Consider the following 13,550-nt stretch of genomic DNA (forward strand, 5'->3'; position numbering starts at 1 on the left):
ATGACAGGCTAGACCAAGTTTCTTCTCTCTAAATCTCCCTCTTAAGACCCTCTGCCATCAAGAAGGGAGTTGGTCAACGCAAATGTGCATGAAATCATTGTGGAGATGGGGAATGTGTTATGCAAACAGTATTAAGGTTTAGATCTAGTTTTATTCTCTATGAAATGTCTTTCCTGGTGCTCTACTGAAGATCAACTTTTATGAAAATGCACACAGTCAGACAAAATACAAAAATCTGTTGGTAAAACCGGGTGATGTGGTGCCAGCGTGTCTGGCGGGCCTGGGCACAGTCTGCGGGGACAGAACATCTCCACGAGGCGACCTTTAAAGGCTGCAGGTGCAACGACTCGCTCTGACTTCTATACTTCAAAGTGTTTTTGTATATTTGCGCAGACAGAGAGAAGCCTCCTCGCTTTCCTCCAGACAGCAAGCGCTGCCAAAAGGAAATCAAGTCAGATTTAGTAAGACTGAATCATGCAGACGGCATATGTTAACATTTCTAAGGACCGGTGCAGTCTGGAGCTTGAACACGTACTCTAGGGGAACGAATAGAGGAATCCCGCCCACCTGGACTCGCGACGGCACAGAACGCGTTTCTAGGCGCTTGATGACACCTTAGAGAAGCAGTAACGCCCGCCTCAGCGTGGCTGCATCTATAACATGCTCGCGTGCTTCTGTGTTCGTGGGTCTGCTGCGAGCGGCCGAGCCGGCCTTTCCCTGGGCAGAGGCTGTGGGTCTGTCCTTTCTTCGAGCCCAACAGATCACTCACACTGTGGTGCTGATGCAACGATTGTTTCTTGCAATAAAAGGGTGTACGGGAGACAGGTTTTCACAGGTCAGTTGTTGCTGATGATGCTGTTCGCCTGGCACGCCCTCTGCCCTCTGGGAATCACGTTAAGTTGCTAGGATAGAACAATCTTCCGTTTCGGATTGGTCAACGTACGGTTTCCTAGGAAAAGTAGTGAAACAAGTGGTAGGCACATCCATTGGGTAGCAGCCTCCTGCATCGGCTGTCTCTGGCTGGACGGTTGTACTGCGGGAGGAGTTTGGTTTTGTAGGTGAGAAGCTGAGGCCTGCTCTTCTAGTTTTAGGTGGCTGTGCGTCGGCGTGTGGTGGAGAGACAAGAGAGAGAGAGAACTTAGAATCATTAAGAGTTGATGTGCTTGTTGGAAAGGGTGGGGTGATGCAGCCCGGCCTCACAGGGGGAGTGTTCTTGTGTTGTGCATGGCTGGCGTGGCTTACTCATATGTCCGCGTCTCTGCATGGGGTAGAGCGGTACTGAAGAGAAATCTACACATAAGCTCATGCCTGCCATCTCTGGGAACTCTGCCCCACTCCTAGGATGGTTCTGATCCTCAATTCTGTGGAGTCCGCACTCTACCTGTAATGGCTAAAGGATCAGGCTGCTGTTTGCGGCTACTCTTCACCCTCCTTTGAGAAAGAATTAGGTCTGTTCTCCCCTTCTGTATCGCTGGTAGTCTTCGACTGTGGCATCATCAGCTGAGGTGCTGGTCAGAAGTACAGGTTTCTGTATCTTTTCAGTTTAAAGTGAATAAGGGATGGGGACATGCCATGTTGGGCCTTGCATAGTGCCTTAACGGTGAAGCCTCTGGCCGTGGACAGCCAGTGAAGCGATTGGGAGGCTCATGTGATGTAGTGACATAGGTGAAGTTGTAGGAGTTCTCTTGCTGCCAGGTTTTGGACTCTTTACCGTATCTGGGGAATGAACGTGGGGCTCTTCGGTATTGTCAACTAGCATAGTGTAGAAGAAGCTTGTGGTCGAGAAGTCAGGAATACTGGGTGAGTCTGAGAAAAGTACCTGCTGAGAAAGAAGATGTGGCTGCAGTGGTTGATGGCACTTGTTTTCTACTGCGGGATCAAGGTCTCCCTGATTTTCCAGCTTTAGGATAATCACAGTATCATTGGCATCACTGCAGCAGGATAGGCCAAAAGCCTTGATCGATTCGCAGCCTCATGAGACAGCTGCTTTTTTTTTTTGCAGAGTTTTATATAGCGCGAACTAGACCCGAACCGAATCAGGTATCAGAACGCTTTACATAGCACCAGTTACGTTACATGAGGACACACTTTCATTTTAGGCACGGGGAGATTAAGTGATTTGCCCAGAATCACAGGAGGTTTTTGGCGTTGTTACCGAGGCTCGAACCCAGATCCCCAGGTCCGAGGTCGAGCGCCCTAGCCGTTAGGCCAAGGGCGATGTGAGATGATCAAGCTTGAAGTATTTCTGAGCTGAAAGGAGGAGATGTAAACTGCAGTAGCATCATGAAGATGATTTGTTAGAGAGGTAGGATGATGTCAAGTCTACGATGGTTCCTTAGATGCCAAGATCCAGAAATTCCTGCATTCCAGAGCCAGTGGAACAAATCTAACAACTCACATGACAAAATCTATCTCCAATCTCTAAACAGAAACTATTGATATTCTATCAAAAAGGCAAACGGACCCCTTTATTCCAACTTTATCTCTAAAGCCAAATTCCATTATAAGGAACTGTATGGAAGTCTCACGTAACTCTCTAACTTGGATTACATTATGAGAACCCTCTTCTCTCAAGCTTTGTTACAAATTGCAGACCATCTCATTGGTAAGGAAAAGATACGGAAACAACACCTCAGAAATAAGATGCTGCCATCCTGCCTACCGGGAAAAGTATGGATAAGATTGCACCTACTTTTAGATATTGCATCCTGGTCTCCTTTGGTCTTGCTCCCTGTCTCCCACTCCTGGTTACAGTTCAAAGAAAGAAATGTGGGCAGCTCCTGCCAGGCCCCTGTCATTCCCAAACTTCTAGAAGATCCTTCTCTCAATGAGTGTGACCATAAGATAGCTATTGCCTCGACGTTAAGAGGTACTACATCATGTCACTCATGAAGGAAAAGAAGAATCTAGATTCAGCACAGCCTGCTCACTGCAGGTCGATTCCCAGTGTCCTATTCTTAGGACAGCTGACCAAAGATCTTCTTTCACCCCGCTCAGTCACTTCCTAGAAGGAAATCAGCCTACTTTCAGACCACCAGATGTTTTCCCCAGAAGTGTCATATGATCTTCTCTGATTTATTTTTGTAGTGACCAATGGATGATGTATAGAAACTGAATATTGGCACTTCTACTTTTAGATCTGTGCGCATCCACTAGACAGACCACAACTGAAACTAGAGGTTCCATCATATTTATATGATCCAAGGTGTCGCAGGTCAATGGTTAGATTGCACAGACGTGTTAAAGGGGATTCGTTTGTTGAAACCTTTGGACAGCCAGTTGAAGAGCTGTTCTATGTCTGCTATTTAGTTAGGAGGTAGTTAGGAGGTGAGGCTGCTAAGAGGTGAGCAATGAGGGTCATGTGGTTGCACTTGTTCTATTGACGCTACGTTGTCTTACAAGTCTCTGTTGCTGTGGCAATGGCTCTTGCAGGGTGGTACCCACAACGAAGATGAGATGGTGGTCACTTCAAATGATGAGGAGATTTCTTGGCACTTATCAGAATTCAGGAAGAGAAAGAATTGCGTATGTTGTGGAGAGCTGTATGGATAGTTTCTGAGATGGTCTGGAAGAAGCTAAGGACCACCATGAGTGATTGGGAAAGGTTTGGTTGGTTCAATGAGGTGTTGCTCACTCAGAATGCAAAGGCTTTCATGGCAATGTGATGTGTTAGACAGTGTATAAGAAGGTGTATGTAAGTGTAGCCTCTGTTTGGGGAGAGAAAGCATGTGCGGGTGATCAATGGGCTAGGAATGAGTCAACATGCAAAGTTTTGAAGACGAAAGCTGGCCCTCCTGCTGTCTTTCTGGGGCAGTTCCAGGAAAGGAACCCATATCCATGTGAATCTGCCTCATTGAAGAATGGGAATGTGTCGTCTCCTGGCAAGGTGTCACTGATCAACAACAGGTCCAGTTACGAGCCAGAGATCAGATCGTAGACGTTTCTTGATCGTGTGCTCATAAGGAAGCAGCACCGCTGATCGCAGGCTGAGAGACTAGGTGGGGATCAGCCAGCTGCTTTGGAGCAAGGACAGCTGGTGAGGGGAAGTTGAGAATTGTGACTACAGCGGTTGAGGGATTTAAGTGGGCTAGGGGGGAGAGGGAGAGTTGGTTAGTGAGGGAGGAAAGGTGAGAATCAAAACAAGATGTGAAGATGGCAAGGAAAGGAAGTGGAAAGGAGACAACTTGATTGTGAGGGAGTGGGTGGGATGGTGAAAGGTAGCAGCAGGAATAGCTGCCTTCTGATTGGACAGGAAAGAGGTTTGTTATGGAGAGATGTGACAGGAATGGGCTTGCGTGGGGTGTAGAGAACCTGAAATCTGGATGAAGTTGCATCGCATCGGCTCTTTCATGTTGATTTAGTCAGATTACGGCTTGGATTGAGCTTTTCTTCTATGACCAGGGAAAGCCATGAAGGCCACAAACGACAATGCAATATTAGGGACGTGTGTGAAAGTAGGCTAGTGTTTGCGGATGCGCACAGACTTTTGAAAGGTAGCATGACAAGTAGTAAAAACAAAAGAGTCTGCTGGTATCCTGGTGGCCAGGTCAGCGTCAGACATCTCAGAAGGCGGCATGGACGGGCTGGTACCCTCACACGCTCCCATTACCCTCAGTCGAATGACCTGGTCTCAAGAGGGCCGGAGATGCGAGGGATGCTCACCGAACAATGAATCCACTACAGGAACAAACTAAGACAAGCAAAGCACATTCCTTCACGGCAGCTGGCTGCTCCGAACCCACCGAGCCTCTCTGTACCGACCTCTCTGTGATACCGATCTGCGGCGAGCACTTACTGATCTAACGCAGCACTTCGAGCCGCGCCACCAGCCCAGGAAGCGTTGATCAAAGCATTCCTGCCTAATGACTTCAGGTTGCACTGATCAAAAGACCCGGCCCGTCCTCTGGAGGTCCTTCCCTGCCAGGGTTCTGATGCAGAGATGGCTGCGCCCGCCGCAGCGCACCTGCTAGTCATTATGTCATTAGTACAGTCCCCCGTCGCAAGCCTTGGGCCTGGCACGCACACAGGGCCAGGGCCGGGGCCGCCTCTCACAACCGGGCGGCAGCTTTCCGATACTGGTTGCGGAGGAGCGGGACAGGGGGTGACGGGCAGGCCAGACGCGACCCTGGGTGCCCCTTTATCTGCAAATGCCAAAGAGAAATATGAGAAGCGGATATGATGACAGAGCGTCTGCACAGGCACCCCCTCGCCCCGCATCACTCGTCCGCAGATGCTGCACTCTTCAAGTATCCTACGGCTTTCCTCCCATGCGACCCCGGCGCTGGAAGCTCCCGAACATGTCTGCCCCCAGCCCACCTCAGCGCGTGCCCCTCCGCCGCCATCATCCACAGGTCACACCGCTTCAATCTCTTCCCAATTAGACTTTAGCTTCGCAAAGGTTCCATCAAGAGAGCCTGTAAAGCCGTCTCTTCAAACTGCAGCACAGAATTACTACAGGTTGCATTTAACGAACAGAATTAAAACTCTCATTAAAGTAGCAGAACAACAGGTCTCTGAGGCAGGACACGAAAGGCCGAGGTTGGGAGACCTAAGAACAGGAAGCATGTGATGTTACACTTGTATTTTATCACCGTGGAGGCCCCCAGCAGAAACCTCAACTCAGCGGCCGCAGCATAACACACAGGATTCGAACCCTGAGATTGCAAGCGCCTAGAAGCTCGAATGACCCGAACCACAATCTGAGAACCAATCACATGGGCTTCTGAAATTTCTGAATGCTGTCCTGTGTAGGCTTGACTTCAACTCAACTTTGTGCAGACTCAAGCACTGCAACTCCAGAAAGCTGGAAATCAATTAATCAGGATTTGTATAGCGCTGCAGCTTCACACGTGGGGGTCTCAAGGAGCTGTGGGGTCCTGCTGCGGGATTCCGCTGCCTGTTCCTATTGCTTGAACATCCAGGTCTGGATGTCCTTCCTGAACTCTTAGAGCGACGGGGCTGCTCTGAGGTGTAAGCGGAGGGGGTTTCAAGTCTTAGCCGCCAGGTGGGAGAAGGAGCGGCCTCCGGTGTTCACCCGGCAGATGAGCGGAGTAGCTGCTAGGCAGAGGGATCTGGAACTATGGGCCAGGTATACGACCGTTTTTAGCGGCTGCAAACAGAAAATCAGGCCGTTTGCAACCACTTAAAAGGATTGCAATATGTACAAACCCTATTTTGCAAGTCGGTAACCTATTACCGACTCGTTTACCGACTCGTTGAATAGAGTTTGCGAGTTGCTATTAGGAAGGGGTGTGCCAAGAGCATCACTTCCCAATAGCGAGTTGCAGGGGGACGTATGATTGATTCTGTGACAACAGATATAATCGCAAAACAACTGCAGTTTACCACCTATTTCAAGTAGTTGGTAAGCCAGTCGCAAACAGAAAGGGTCCCCAGTGGATACCTTTGACCAGTTGCATCATGTTTCGCTGGCAGTGGAGGCTTCCGTGGCGTGTTTTCCGAGTGAGTGAGCGTTGATCTTTTCGGAGGTGATGGCGCCAGCTTTGTTGGTGGGTCGGTGCGGAACGGGGTGGATGATTCGAGGGACATTGGTGGTATCCATTGGTGTTGCAGGTGAAGCTGCAGGAGAAATGCCTTCGGTGATCCTGAGGGAGGCAAATGCACAGTTGTTGCCCTAGAATCCGGAGTTCAATGCTCAAAGTTCGTCCGAGGTGAAGCGGGGGTTGGGGGGTCCTGCTGCTGGATGAGGTCCAGGTGCATGCATCGTGTGCCCTATGGGGGCATCCGCGCGTGATCACGCTGCAGACTCCATGTCGTACGGCGACGAGGGGCAGGGGAGAGGGAGTGGAGGTGGCCTCCTTAGGGGGGAGGTACAGGAACAGAGGAACAGGATGCATCGCTCAGGGGACCTCTTCCTTGTGGGGTAACAGGTAGGGGCGCTGGTGGAGCTGAGGGCAGGAGGCGGGGTTAGGGGCAGAGACAGGCTGGGCCTACCCGGGGGATGGGTGCGCACGTAAAGCCACGATTAGTGGAACAGGCTGCCAGGGGACCGCTGCAGGTAGGCTAGCCGCCAGGGAGGGCACAGGTGCCAGGGGAGCTGGGGGCATACACTAGGTGTGGGCCCAGCAAAGGAGGAGTGAGGCGGTGATGAGGGGATTTACCTGAAGGCTGCAGCAAAAGAGGGGTGGGCCACCCCAGCCTCTTATGGGCACGGACGGGCCTGCACTTGGCCCGGGCACGTCCCACGATGCGGGAGGCGGAACCCAGTTAAATGGGATGAGGAGAGGAAGAGCGGTAAAATTACGGCGAATGGCAGAAGGACTACTCCCAGTAGCGGAGGTTGCTGGGAGTTGTGGTCTTGCATCGGCCAAGGGTCTTTGGTAGTTGCGCAATGCCGGAGGAGGCGCCCAGTTGTTCTGGTTCTTGCCTTTTCAAATAGGCTCCGTATCCCCTGAATGTCCTGTGCTATGCATGTACTGATAGGACCCACCCCCAGTGCACTGAAGCAGCTCTCTAAAACCCCGACATAAATATTTTTATATGAACAAAACACATTTGTCTAGCTGTGAACAGCTATTATGTAAGTTGTACTGAACACCGGTCAGTCAGTTATTTGCCCTAGAGACTTTCTGTTTTGGTAATGAATATACTTGTAGCAAACCTCAACTGAAAGAAGCAATCACAGCATCACACGGCTTAAAAAGTGAGCAGAGTGGAGCACGGCCATCCTAGGCAGATCAAGAACATTAATTCACAAAACCATCCGTCCTATAAGCAACCTTTCCTTTGTGGTACATGATTTTAACTGTTCTCAGTTAAAGAGACCACTCTTACCAGGGTTGTTTATTGTCCCCAGTAATCTGAAATAACTGAACACGTTACATTAAAAGATCTTAAATGTTAACCCTTTCTCCACTGAGGTGATACCTTATACAAACTCGGTACCTTGGTGACCAATGTAGATCCAGTAATGCCAGACGTATGCCACACAAGATGCGATGAATCTCAAAGGATACCTTTACATGGTCAATAGGTATCCAAAAATATGCCACGGACCCAGCCCAGGTCCATACTTATGCCACGAGTAGATCACCCTTCTGATTGGTGGATTAACTCTTCCTTAATAAACTTTTGTCAAACGTAACACTCAAACACCACAAAGATTGCACCTGTATCCTCATTTTTACATAACTTCTGAACAAAGTTTTTGGTAAATATTTCTCATTCAAGCTAAAATGCCTTGTGGAGTCATATTTGCAACATAGATTTTATGGTTAACTTAACTTGATTGAAAGCCGACACAGGTTGCTTTTAATGGATATAGTACAGCTCAATGAATGAAGAAAGCAGTGATTGTTTGGGGCCTGCTATTTACTAAATTTCATCTATCAATGATACACTGCTGCGCCTCTTAAAGGGGGGGAGAGGGGGGCTGATGCTCGGATATCTTGTTGGTCCATCATACTGCACAGATTTTGGAATCATTGGTGAAAAAGGTGAGGGTGGATGCCTCGTGGCTGGGGATTTAGACCCGGGGAGGTCTTCCTCGTTTTCCAGGAGGCTCAAGACAGTTTTAATGTGGGGCGAAGGAGCTCTGGTGTACGATCCTGGCATCACAGGAGTTGGCAGGAATGATTCGATCGGGGAATGGTAGGCATCCTATTTCCCTGTTCTATAACGCGATTCAGGAAGACCTGGTGAAGACGGTGTACAAAGCAAAGGCAGCATGGGAACTTTACCTGGGGGAAGTCATTGATGATCCAAACTAAACACAAGCCTGTGGTCCGGTAAAGACTGTGTCCTGTCATGAATGAGGACTTCACTTGATCTCCTGCCTGGCTTCACCGTATGGATCTCAGCTGGGTGCAGGGCTGCCTACGCTGTGGGGAGATGTGTTACAGCAAACAAATGATGGACGGAATGCTGACAATGCAAACATTCTCCCCAGTCAAAAGATCTGGGTTAAATCCATCGTTCTTTTGCCCACTACGCTACCCCAGTTTGGACCCAGCCATATGCAAATCAGTCTTGACCCTGTGCCCCATGGGAACAGTCCAGGCCGAACTGCCAGGCCAGGTCGTCCCTGGACAGGAATCAAGCATCTTGAGATGGCGTTGCAAATGCGCTGGGGTGTGGGATTTCCAGAAGGTGATGGTACCCCACATCGAGGAAGCAGCGGAAAAGGAGGTCCCTCCGACACTGGGGTTTGTCTCTTGGGTATGGTGGTGAGAAGCAGGGGGCTCAAGATCTCCTATACGCTTCTGCTGCTGGTACTCCGGCGCGCTAAAGGAAGAACTGTTATTGGATGGATGGGTACTCGAAACCCAAGTGAGGCATTGTGTACACGGTGGTGGTTTGATATACAAACACCTGCAAGATTTCTAATCTAGTCCCATAGTCGCCTGTGAAGGTCTAAATCACAGGATGGAAATCAGTTACCAACATATGACGATGTCGTTTGGACCCCACACTGACTCCGCGGGTCTCATCACGATGTAACTGTACCAGGGGGACACTCGCTGAAGCCCAGAGTAAAAGTAGAAGGCTTGGGCAGGCTGTGTGTACAGTGTGCATAATGACCAGCCTCTCAGACTATATAAGGAATATACTCACGGGTTCATGGACCTGTATGTAAGCAGATAAACTTTTGCCAAAAATTAGCCAGGGGCACAAGTGATGTGTTTCCTCTGTAAAATCCCTTGGTTTTACCCACTGGGACTGAGGGTAAGGCCTATGAGGCAGTCTCAGGTAATATAAGACCATAAGAGCAGTGTGGCGAGTCGGGCCGGTGACGGTAAACTCAGCCGCAGGTAAACATTTAGGTTGCCCAGGTTTGTTTTTCGACATAGGCAAGCTCTTGTGGCATGGGTCTTGTAGGAGGTCTCATGCTCTGGGGGTTATCAGAGGGAATGTCAGCAAGGGAGGCCAAGAAATCGACGCAGTAGACTAAAGCAAGGCTTGTGAAGTCCATGCATGTAAATGTAAATTGATACTTGTATAGCGCACTACTCACCCGCAAGGGTCTCAAGGCGCTTGTACGAATACCGCTGTGGAACCCATCCTGGCTTTCCCTGTGAGGTGTCCACTCCTGGCACCCCCAAGGTGGAGGCCAGGCATCCTTAGCGTTGTGGGGGCCGTTGTGGAGATTAAGCAAGCCATTGCCCAGAGTTGCAGAGTGGGACCCATGATTGGAATAGGCACCGAGGCGAGAATGATCAGGTCCGTGGAATTTTTTAGCTCAAGACCCGCCGAGGCGGGGAATTGAACCCTGGTCCCGGGCAAGACCTCTGCATCAGGGTCTGCCGCTCTAACCATTGAGCCACACTTCTCCATATGCATAAGCTGCCTGTAAGGTCAGAAGAGAATTCTGGTGAGTCCCATCAGAGGGCCACATCAATCAACTTTAAGGACAATCAAACAATTGATGCTGAAAATGGTTGGATGTCGGTCACAACACTGTCAAACTCGGGTGCGAGAGGTAAACGCGACCTGTCATGGAAACTATCGCGATGTCCTGTGTTGGAACATCTGTCATCACACGGCTTCTGCATCACTTTCACTCACAGGCGTTGGATCCAGCTGTCGTGCTACATGATGTGGTGGCATCTGCGTTCCCATCAGAGCAGAATCAACATAAAACTTATCAAACCCACCAGGTTGAAAGCCCCTCCGATTGTGTAGATCTTGGCAAAATCTTTTAAAACCGCATTACTTTGAGTTATCAAATACTTTATCACCCTTCTGAATCGCTCTCTCTGTCACAAAAACAACCGCAGTAAGGCTGCAAGTAACCTCTCTGATGCTGTGGACTCTGATGACCCTCTTGTAAGTTTCACTGATCATGGGTGCCCCAGACTCCTCCCTCCACACCTTGGAGCCATTCATTCAAGCTGTGTCCGGCTCAGTGTCACACTGGTGCTGGCCACGGAGGCAGTGGGGTTCGCCCAGTGAACTCATCACAGAGCCTCATTTCATCATCATGTCGGTGTGCGAGGTAGGCCTCTGTGGAAGTGGAGGCAAACAGGCATCCAGTGGGAAAGATAACATCTATGGATCATTTCTCAAGTCACCAATTATCTCGAACTCCGAATTTTCAGAGACCATTCCCTTGGGTTTCCTTGTGAAAACATTCACCTTCCACTGCTATGCTTTTCACTTTTTCATAAACACTGCTCATTTTTCATTTAGATCCTTTTGTGACTATTAAAGTGCAATATGCGAAGCTGGAGTCATTCACTAGGATTTGACTTGATTATGGTTATTTGATTGTCGTTTCAATACAGCCCAAGCACAGTCTGGTCGACCTACATTTAATGAAGCCAACGTTTTCTTCTCATTCACTTTACAAGTAGAATGCAAAACTGTGAGATGTGGAAATACATCTGGAGGACAACTTCACACAGAGCATGGACATACACAGCATGACCTAGGATAGATGTGAGTCTATGACCTATATTGTGAGTGAAGAATCTTATCTCAGGGGCGCGTTCAACTTAATCTCAAGGGCCCTCCAAGGTACGAAAAGTTTGCTACTGTCAATTTGATGGCTACCAACCAAACTTTTAACATGTTTAGTTTTTTAAGAAAAAAAAAACTAATCACCACCCCCCGCCCCCCCCCCCCCCAATTGGTGCTTATCTTCCACTTTGTGGGGGGGCTTATTTCTGTTCTAATTTTTTTTACTGGCGGTGAGGGACAGAAAAAAAGAACATCACACCGTTCACACCTAAGAGGGCAGGCGGTGTAATGCCCTTCCGCCAATGGTCTCTACTCCGCCAGGCCGTCAGAGGGAACTTTCCAATAGGAGCTCGGTCAATGGCAAGCTTACGGTCTGCCCAGCTCTAAATGAGGTGGGCAAACTAAAACTTTGGAAGGCAGGGTGCTCCTTCAAGGTTAAAATGAAATACCCGATCCGCCAAACTTTACGTCAGTCCCTTAGTCACTTAACATCTAGAATGACCTACTGCTGCAGTCTGGTCACCAGCTTCACCATACCACTAGACACAAACCAAGGTACCACTGCACACAAACCAAGGTACCACTGCACACAAACCAAGGTGTACATTACTATCACCGGCAGGAGAACGAGTACAAGGTTATATGGCCGAATACGAAGTGGATAGTGGACAGACATTTAAAGTAACCTTGGAGCCAGGCATCAATACTTACATTCGAACAAAGAGTGACTGCTTGGCAGCCAACCCGGGCGAGGAGTACTTCTCCACCAATGCCAGGGTACTGAAGCCAAACTTGTGCATGGGCTCGTTGGAATCCAGGGGCGGAAAGTCAGTGTCAACCTCCCCATCATCCTCAGCAATGTGAAGGCAATAGGCATCAACGTTCTCGCTGCAAGAAAGAGAAAGTTCAAATAAAGCGGAGTGAAGGCCAACCACACCAGTACATTTGATGCTTCTAGACCAGCCATGATCTCTGTACATTATAGCGAAGACAACTGCACAGGAATTTTACAAAACTCAGTGACATCACAGCATAATACACAAAACAGAATTATTCATTGGCACCCTATGGATCAAGACATTCTGGCTGCGAATTGTTGAAAAACAATTCCCATCCGGCAAAGAAAGTTGATACAATAGAGTAGAATAACATCAGAAAATGTAAGAAAAATGCAGAGTAAATTTATGTCGTGCTATCTTAGAGTGACCATGAATTTTACCAAAAAAAGTCAGTCCATTTTTTTTTATATTAGCTCATTACACAGCTTTAGATGACCTCGAAAAAAAACAGTCGTTCATTTATAAGGATATTGCAAGTCTTTGCGGAGAATAGTTTTTTCAATGGAATTAGTATGTGGTTCTCCTCCATCACCTCTTTGTGCCTTCAATACTTGCTGTTATGCTGCCTCTAACATAGAATGTACACAGACTGCACATATGTGAACTAAATGTGCAATTGGAAGAGTTAACACACGCCAGAATCAGATTGTAAAGAGTTACAAGAAGCTATATATGATGTCACACTTTGATGTAGTACACCTAAGGTATGTCTATAGTGTTCTAAAATAAGTTAATATTGCATGCGATGTCGGACAAGGATACATACTAGCTATGGGCCATTCACCAACCACTTAAAGCTTGGTACATTTTTGTAATATTGGAATTTGCAGCAATGCACACTGTACAAACACAAATTGATTTCTCCTAAATGATCAGCCACTGCAGACAAAAATATAGCTAAGAGGGGTGCATATTCACTGCAGAAAACTGAGTGTAGCCATGGAATGTCACACATTTGAATCCTTCAAGGACCTGATCAGCCTGTCACACTCAGGGGAGTCCCAAAATAATAACACTAGCAACTTATGCATGGAGAGGCGCTGTATATGATTAGTATTAATATGACATTCGAATTATTATATGATCTGCCCTAGTCTTCTAGAACATCAAGGAATGCAGTGACAGAAGAATTTATAAGATGTTACATCCTGCAAACACTGAACAACATAGATTGTGTTTTTCAGTTGACAAAAAGCTCTTCTAAAAACATCTCGGAACAATAGCGGTGTACTAACACAGCTTCATTACTGCCCAAGGAACCGTTTTGTGGAAACTTAGAATAGCAACAGATTG

At 48.1% G+C, this 13,550-nt stretch overlaps 1 protein-coding gene across 2 annotated transcripts in view; it reads right to left on the reverse strand.

Annotated features, from left to right (window-relative positions):
* Positions 1-13,550, reverse strand: part of MAPKAP1 (MAPK associated protein 1) — a 733,860-nt gene that overhangs the window by 344,497 nt on the left and 375,813 nt on the right. For both annotated transcript variants that reach the window (XM_078646092.1, XM_078646093.1), the window contains exon 6: positions 12,130-12,306. In XM_078646092.1, the coding sequence (XP_078502218.1) occupies positions 12,130-12,306 (177 nt within the window). The remainder of the gene's footprint in view (positions 1-12,129; positions 12,307-13,550) is intronic.

Source organism: Lissotriton helveticus, chromosome 5_1, assembly GCF_964261635.1.
Source record: "Lissotriton helveticus chromosome 5_1, aLisHel1.1, whole genome shotgun sequence".
In the NCBI taxonomy this organism is placed as follows: domain Eukaryota; kingdom Metazoa; phylum Chordata; class Amphibia; order Caudata; family Salamandridae; genus Lissotriton; species Lissotriton helveticus.